At 44.7% G+C, this 7,982-nt stretch overlaps 1 protein-coding gene across 1 annotated transcript; it reads left to right on the plus strand.

The window, feature by feature from the left end:
* Window positions 1-278: 278 nt before the first annotated feature.
* LOC131039797 (uncharacterized) lies at window positions 279-5,872 on the plus strand. The gene is made up of 4 exons (XM_059221926.1): window positions 279-1,094; window positions 1,191-1,526; window positions 1,685-1,877; window positions 1,995-5,872. Exons 1-4 carry the CDS (start codon window positions 279-281, stop codon window positions 5,870-5,872), a joined length of 5,223 nt encoding a protein of 1,740 aa, XP_059077909.1.
* Window positions 5,873-7,982: the final 2,110 nt, after the last annotated feature.

Below are 7,982 nucleotides of genomic sequence, written 5' to 3' on the forward strand. Positions count from 1 at the left end.
AGCTCTTGATCTTGGCAAAATCTCACAACTCTCGACGTCGCGACAAAGTTGACTTTCATCCATCCTACATTTAGTTTCATCCAATCAATAGCTTTCTCCCCCTTGGAATCTAGATCAACCTAGAGAGGCCCATTAATATGCCAATGCTTATATTATATTATAATTATTAATATTCTTTTATTGAAGTGAGAGTTTTAGTTAATATTACAATAATATAATTTTAAAATAACAATTTAACTCAAAATTTCGTATAGCGATCTCAAAAATTTTCAGAGGCTATGCATGCACAAAAATTGGAGTCATCTTTTGTGGGTGAGAGCTCTAAGCTCAAGAAAGTGAACGGATGTCTGCCGCGGAGTCAAGATCGGCCTGTTTTGGTTATCTCTCCGGAATCTGTCCAGGAAGATATCGCTTATTGGAGCCAACATGTTTTGATCTGCAAGTTCTTGGGTATTCGGATTCCTCTCTCGGCATTAGAATCTTGGATCCGTCGAACTTGGCATGTTGAGGGGGATTTTGATTTATTGGTAGCTGCAAATGGCTATTTCATGGTCGATTTTTCTAGTATCTCGGACCGTAATCGTGTTTTTGAAGGAGGGCCATATTTTTACAATCATGTTGGCTTGTTCATTAAGCCCTGGCATAGTGGTTTTAATGCGACAGAAGATCTTCCTACTCGGGTTCCTGTTTGGGTGCGTCTTCCATGGCTGCCGTTGGAGTTTTGGAGAGAGGATATTCTGCTTCGGATTGCTGCTCTGTTGGGGAAACCGGCTGCCATTGCTCAAAATACTTTGGAGAAAAAGGTATTTTCTTATGCTCGCATCTGCGTTGAAATTGACTTAAATAATCCTTTGCCAGACTCTTTGGAAATTTTTATTGGCTCGGCTTCGTGGATTCAACCGCTTGATTATGAGTCCCTCCCTTTTCGTTGCCGCTTCTGTCACGAGTATGGACACCTTCAGCGCCAGTGTCCTCGGGCACCCAAAGCTGCTGGGGTGTCTTCTTCTCCTTCTTCTGGGCCCTCGATGGAGAAAGGGGATAAAGGGAAGGAATCTGGGGTTGAGGGTGGGCCTGATAAGGATGGCTTTATCCCTGTTAAGCAGAGAAATAAAGGGAGGGGGCACAAGCGGGCCTTTAAGGATAGTCAGAATGATTAGGGTTTCAATCGGTTTGAGGTCCTGGATAATCAGGCTGTGGAGGAAGGGATTCCTGTTGAGCTTTCTGCTGGGGCCTCTGGTATGGATGTTGGGATGGATACAGGGCTGGAGAAAGCGATTGTTGTGCTGAATTCGTCTTCGGCATTGGTGCAGGGGAGTTCGGAGCCTCCTGGGGCCTCTGTAGATGTGCAGGATGATATTGTTTTAGCAGATTTGGCTAAGGCAGTGTTTTCTTCAGGCAAAGGGCGAGGATCATCTCCTTCCTTGGGGGTGTTGCAACGCCCTCTCAAGAAGGGACATTTTGAATTTTCTTCGAAAGTTGGTCGTAAGAAGGATGCAGACAAGCTTAAATCTGCTGGGGATCTTTTGGTGGAATCTGGGGCTATTAAGACCCTTGAGGCCCACTTCTCTCAACCTTCCTCATGATTATTCTCTCATGGAATGCAAGGGGGTTGAATAGCACCCCCCGTCAAAAGGCTATTCAAGATTTGATTGTTGTTCATTCTCCTGATATCTTTTGTATCCAGGAAACTAAGCTTATGGTGGATCTCATGTTTCAACATGCTCCTCGTATTTGGTTTTCTGGCCAGTGTCAGTGTATTGGATCTAGGGGAACCTCTGGGGGTCTGGCTCTTTTCTGGGATCCTCGTAAGGTTGTCCCTCATTGGTGGATTTCCAGCCAGTCTGCTATTTCTATGGTGGCCTCGATTTTGGAATCTGGTGAGACTATTTTGGTTAGTAATGTTTATGCTCCAATTGATATTCGTGGTAAATCCTAGCTTTGGGCTCATATCAGGTATGTTAGGTCCTGTGCTCCCTTTCTACCTTGGATTTTAGCTGGTGACTTCAATGCTGTGTTGAGCTTGGAGGAGAAAAGGAGAGGGCTGCCTAGGCTTGGCCCTGCTTCAGATATGTTTCGGACTAATGTGGACTCTCTAGCATTGATGGATGTAAAACCCTCTAATGGAATTTTCACTTGGAATAATAGACGGAGTGGGCCTGAAGCGATTGCCCAGCGGCTTGATCGTTTCCTTGTCTCTTGCTCTTGGGTTAGAGGTAGCTTGGTCATTTGCTCTGAGATTCTTGACTGGCGTGGCTCTGATCATTGGCCAATTAAGTTTTCGACTTCAGCTTTTCCAAATCCTAAGAACCCCCCTTTCAAATTCCAGCTCATGTGGTTGCGTGATCCGTCTTTAGGTGATCTTGTGGCTCAATGGTGGCGGGATGGCGCCCCTGCCTATGGTACATCTATGTATTCTCTGGTTAAGAAGTTGCAATATGTTAAGTTTCATCTTAAGCGATGGAATAGGTTGAGTTTTGGTAATTTTCGGGTTAGGAAAAGAGAAGCGCTGGACCGCCTTGCTGTGATTACCCGTCAGATTCGGGATTTGGGCTTCTTGGAGGCTCTTGGGCATGCTGAATCCCAGGCTCTGAAATTGGTGGAAGAGTGGGAGCTCCGTGAAGAGATTTTCTGGAAACAAAAGGCTAGGATTGATTGGCTTCAAGAGGGTGATCGGAATACGGCCTTTTTCCATTATTCTGTGCAAGCTCGTCGAAATAAGTGCTTTATCTCTTCTCTTGTTAACTCTGAGGGTATTTCAATCTCTGCTCAACATGCTCTGTCTAGAGAGGCTCGTCAGTACTACTCTAATCTTTTCACTGAGGATTCTGTACCTGCTGAGGCTGATGAAAATAGAGTCCTTGCTTGTATTCCTTCTTTAATTTCTAATGAGGTGAATGCTTCTCTTATTCGCCCGGTGACTCTGTCTGAAGTGGAGGAGGTGGTGTTTGGGATGAACAAAGGGAAAGCCCCTGGCCCTGACGGGTTCCCAGTTGAGTTTTTCCAGGAGTTTTGGGATATTGTGAAGCAGGATTTGTTAGAGGTGGTTTGTGAGTCTCTTCATAGTAAGCAGATGCTTCGCGCCTTGAATGCTACTTTTCTGGTTCTCATTCCTAAGAAGGAAGGTGCTGACAAACTTGATCTCTTTAGACCTATTACACTCTGTAATGTGGTGTATAAGATTATTACGAAGTTGATGGCTGAGAGACTCAAATCTTGTTTGCCAATGATTATTTCTGAGGAGCAAGGCGGCTTTGTGGCTGGGCGGCAAATTCTGGATGGGGTGGTGGTTGCGTCCGAAGCCATTCATTCCATGGCTACTTCTCAGGAGAGGTCTATGTTTATCAAGTTGGATATGGCCAAAGCCTATGACAGAGTTAAATGGAGTTTTCTTCAGAAGATTCTGTTGGCCTTTGGTTTTTCCTCTGATTGGGTGAGTTGGGTGTTGAGTTGTGTGACTTCTTCCTCCTTTTCGGTTATTATGAATGGGGAGCCTTCTGAGCTTTTTGGGGCTACTAGGGGTCTTCGTCAGGGGGATCCGCTCTCTCCTTATTTGTTTATTATTCTGGCTGAGGGGCTTGGCCGTCTTCTTAAATCTCAGGTTTCTCATGGCTTGATTCATGGTTGGCAGTGGGGGATGGGCTTGCCTACACTTTCTCATCTCCAATTCGTGGATGATACCTCTCTTATGGGTCTGGCTCGCATTAGGGAGGCTAATTCCTTCAGGAAAACTTTGGACATCTACCTTGCGGCTTCGGGCCAGAGAGTCAATGAGCAAAAGTCTTCTATTTTCTTCTTTAATACTCCTCAAGCTATCCAGCATAGGATTGCTGCCATTCTGCGGTTTCAAATTGGAACTCTTCCCTTTGTTTATTTGGGTATTCCTCTTACTGTTGGCCGTCTGCCCAGATCTTCTTGGCAGCAGTTGCTTGATAAGCTTAGGAGAAAGGTTTCTCATTGGACCCATCGTTGGTTGTCTTCTGCAGCTAGATTGACTCTTCTTAAGTCTGTCATCCAGGCCCTTCCCATCTACAGGTGCTTTGTTCAAGCGGCTCCTATGTATTTCCTTAAGGAATTTGATGCTCTTTCTCGTCAATTTCTTTGGAGCGGTAATTTATTGTCTTCAAAATGGAGCCTTGTTAAGTGGGAATCAGTGTGTAGACCTAAGCAGGAAGGGGGTCTTGGTTTACGCTCTGCTATTTTGAATGGAAAAGCTCTTGCTGCTAAGCTTTACTGGCGCTGGTGCACCCATCAGCACCAGTTATGGGCTCGTATTCTCAACCTTAAATATCTTCGGGGTGTTGCTTCTTTTGAGGTCCCTCACTATCCTCTGGAGGGGGGTGGTTCTATGATCTGGCATACTTTGAAAGTGGGGGCGCAGTTGATTAAGGATGCTCTTTTTTGGATCTGTCATTCGGGTTCACAGGCTCTTTTTTGGTTAGATTCCTGGGATGGTCACCCTCCTATTCTTTCTTCTTTTCCTCATCTCCAGCCTCTGTCTGAGGTTTTTAGCGCAGCTGGCTGGGATACTGTGGAGCATTATAAGGTGACACAACATGATGGTTTGGTTCTTTGGTTTCGTTGGAAGCACCCTTCTGAGTGGCCTCCAGGAGGGTCTGAGGGGGATAGGCGTGAGCTTTCCCAACTTTTGGCTTCCCGTGCTTGTAATTCTTTGAGAGGAACTGATGTTTTGGCTTGGGATGGTTCAGACTTGTCTGGAAAGTACTCTGTGGTTGCTGGTTATAAACAGATTGGTAGGCAGTTGTTTGGGGACATTGAGGTCCCTTGGTGGAAGCATGTTTGGCACAAGTTGTCATGGCCCAATTGCAACTTCTTTATGTGGTTAGTGGCCCAAAATCGGTGTCTCACTTGGGATAATTTATGTAAGTGTGGTTTTCAAGGCCCTTCTATGTGTGTTTTGTGTCAAGGTTGTGAAGAGAGTGTATCCCATATCTTCTTCCAATGCTCCTATGCTAGGGAGATTTGGCACTTCTGGTGGGGAGTGTGGAATACGACTTGCTGGCATTTTTCCTCTTTGGTGGAATTTTGGGAACGATGGGGAAGGGCCCCTGTTTCTACTTCCTTTCTCCAGGCTGCTTGGGCCATTGGGCCTTCCTTTATTATCTGGAATCTTTGGTTGGAGAGGAATAGGCGGATCTTTCAAGATTTGCAGCTGATGGCTCCTCACCTTTGGAGGAAAATTTTACACTCCTTAGGGGAAACTATTGTGGCTAAGTGTGATATGACTATGCGGGTGGACCCTCGGGATGTTGATTGTTGTAATCGCCTTCATCTTCCTCCTCCGCAACGACAACTCATGCGTAACAGGTGTAGGCATCCTACCCCAAAGGTGAATAGGGAGGGAAGATGGTCCCCTCCTCCCTTGGGAGTCCTAAAAATCAACTCGGATGGCTCTTCTCGTGGTAATCCTGGTCATGCTGGCATTGGAGGTGTGGGCCGTGATAGCTCAGGGGATGTTCAGTTTATTTTCTCTGAGTATAAGGGTCTTCATACAAATAATCTTATGGAGGCTCAGGCTATTTTAGTGGCTATGGAGCGGGCCAATCAGTTGGGTTGGCGAAGGATCATATGTGAGTCTGACTCCCAGGTTGTGGTGAACTTACTGAAAAGGCAGTATATGGATAATGTGAGCTGGCAGCTGGCCTTGATTGTTGAACAAATTCTCACTCTCTGTGCATCTCTGGAGCATGTTACTTTCAACCATATTCCCCGTGAATGGAATGGTGTGGCTGATTGCTTGGCTAAATGGGCTTCCGATCATATGCATGATTGGAATTTGGTGGATCGGGGCCATCTGCCCCCAGATTTGTCTCATCAATTGGATCACTTGGTTGATCTTGATAGGGCCATTTAATGGCCTTGCTTTGTAATGTCTCCTTGGTTTAATAATATTTTTACCCCTTTATGTTAAAAATTTCGTATAGCTTGAGTTGGCCTAGTGGTGGAGAACTTGTGCTCTTGAAAGAGAGGTCACAAGTTCAAATCCCACAAGGGGGTAGGGTATGTACATCTTATCGACTTCGACCCATTACTGATCATAAGAAAAAAAAGAACAACAATAGTTCAAATTTTTAATAATTAAGAATTACAAGTATTTTTATTATGTTTGTTTTGTACAATACTATAAAGGCAAGTACTTGCCACTTGTTTTAAAGTCACACAAAGTAACATTCAAAGCCTTTAAATGCAACTACATGTAATGTTCCCTTGTCAATGTATGGTGAGCTTGTGAATGTATGAGGTGTGACCGTACGGCGAGGGTGAGGGTGTACGATGGAGGTGAGGTTGCAAGTGAAGGTGTTACATACGGTGAGGGTGTACGATGGGGGTGATATGTATGGTGGGCTAAGATGTACTATGGGGATGTATGGTGAGGGTGAGATGTACAGTGGTATAACCGTACGGTGGACTTCAGTGTGTGTGCGGTGAAGGGGTTGATCTTTCGTAAGTAATGAACTCTGAATATTAGGAATCCCTTATGCATGTACACCATATTAACATATATGCAACTGGAAGAAGTAAACAATGATGAGATTCAAGATTTGCCAGATCCAGAACAAGTACACAGAACATAATAGGGTGAGGGATGAATCTCACTGAAGCTACAAATACCAAATAGGGAGGGTCTTTCACCTTTGAAATGGCAAATAACAAAACTCCAACAGGAATTCACACAATAGAGAAAAATACCAAAATTTGCATACCAACACAAATGACAGATTTAACCTTAAATATAGGATCCGGGAAATTTCCCAAAGGGTTACAAACGGGCCGACACGATCAAACTAAGACTTGACTAATCTAATTAAATAAAGGGCTCGAAAGATTTGTTATTAAATTTGGGGCCTTACAATAAAGTATTTAAATTTATTATTTAATTATATCGGGGACATCACAGTCCTCTCAGGCCAAAAATTGCTTGCATTGTAGACTTGGATGCTCCAAAATTTGCTCGCCTTCCCAAGTGGCACCCTCGATGGGTAGATTCTTCTAGCGCACAAGGAACTCCTTGACTGTGCATGATCTCAGCCTCTTTTCTCTGACATCGATGATCTCCGTCAGCTCTAGAATTAGTTTCCCTTCTTCGTCGATGGATAGCAAATCCTTAGACACTGTGATGCGCTGCCCGACAACCTTCTTAAGACATGACATGTGAAAAACATTGTGAATCCGACTCCCCTCAGGAAGCTCCAACTCGTAGGCAACTTTGCACACCCTCCGAACAACCCTGTAGGGTCCATAGAAACGTGGCTTCAACTTCTCCTTACCACTTGTCTTCAAGGAGGATTGTCTGTACAATTGAAGTCAGAGGTATACTAGATCGTGCACCTCAAAATTTCTCTCAACCCGGTGTCGGTCTACATACATCTTTTGCTAGTTTTGAGCCTTTTGCATGTTATCTTTGAGAGATGTCAGGATGTCTAAACTCTCCTGAAGCCAATCTTTGGCCCTCGGTGCACAACTGTCTCCCAATGCCAGATCAACAAATGAAGAAGGTTCATAATCGTATAGTGCTTTGAAGGGTGGCATGCCTGTCGACATGTGATAGGTGGTGTTGTAACAGTGTTCACCCAAATGTAGTTAGCGAACCCAAGCCTTCTGTTGAGTTGAGACGTAGTTCTTGAGATAACCCTCCAGCCATTTGTTCACAATCTTGGTCTGTGTGTCTGTCTGCGGATGGTAGCTCGTGCTGGGCGACAACTCAATTCCTCCCAACTGAAATAACTCCATCCAGAAGGTACTCAGAAAATGACTATGCCTGTCACTGACTATGTTTCGCGGTAGACCATGTAAGCGAAATACCTCACGAAAGAACAACTCGACCACTTGAACTACTTGGTATCCTGTGGGGATGACAAAAAAATGGGCATACTTGGTCAAGCGGTCAATTACGATGAAAATGAAATACTTTCCTTGCACTTTGGGTAGCCCATTAACGAAATCCATCGAGATGCTATCCCATT

Source organism: Cryptomeria japonica, chromosome 6, assembly GCF_030272615.1.
Source record: "Cryptomeria japonica chromosome 6, Sugi_1.0, whole genome shotgun sequence".
Classification (NCBI taxonomy): Eukaryota; Viridiplantae; Streptophyta; class Pinopsida; order Cupressales; family Cupressaceae; genus Cryptomeria; species Cryptomeria japonica.

What these genes read in the sequence shown, in the direction of transcription:
- LOC131039797 (XM_059221926.1), top strand. Translation starts at nt 279, where the DNA reads ATGCATGCACAAAAATTGGAGTCATCTTTTGTGGGTGAGAGCTCTAAG. An exon ending in AATCTGCTGGGGATCTTTTG is followed by an intron (nt 1,527 to 1,684) that starts GTGGAATCTGGG and finishes TTTTGTATCCAG; the next exon opens with GAAACTAAGCTTATGGTGGA. An exon ending in GGCCTCGATTTTGGAATCTG is followed by an intron (nt 1,878 to 1,994) that starts GTGAGACTATTT and finishes CTTGGATTTTAG; the next exon opens with CTGGTGACTTCAATGCTGTG.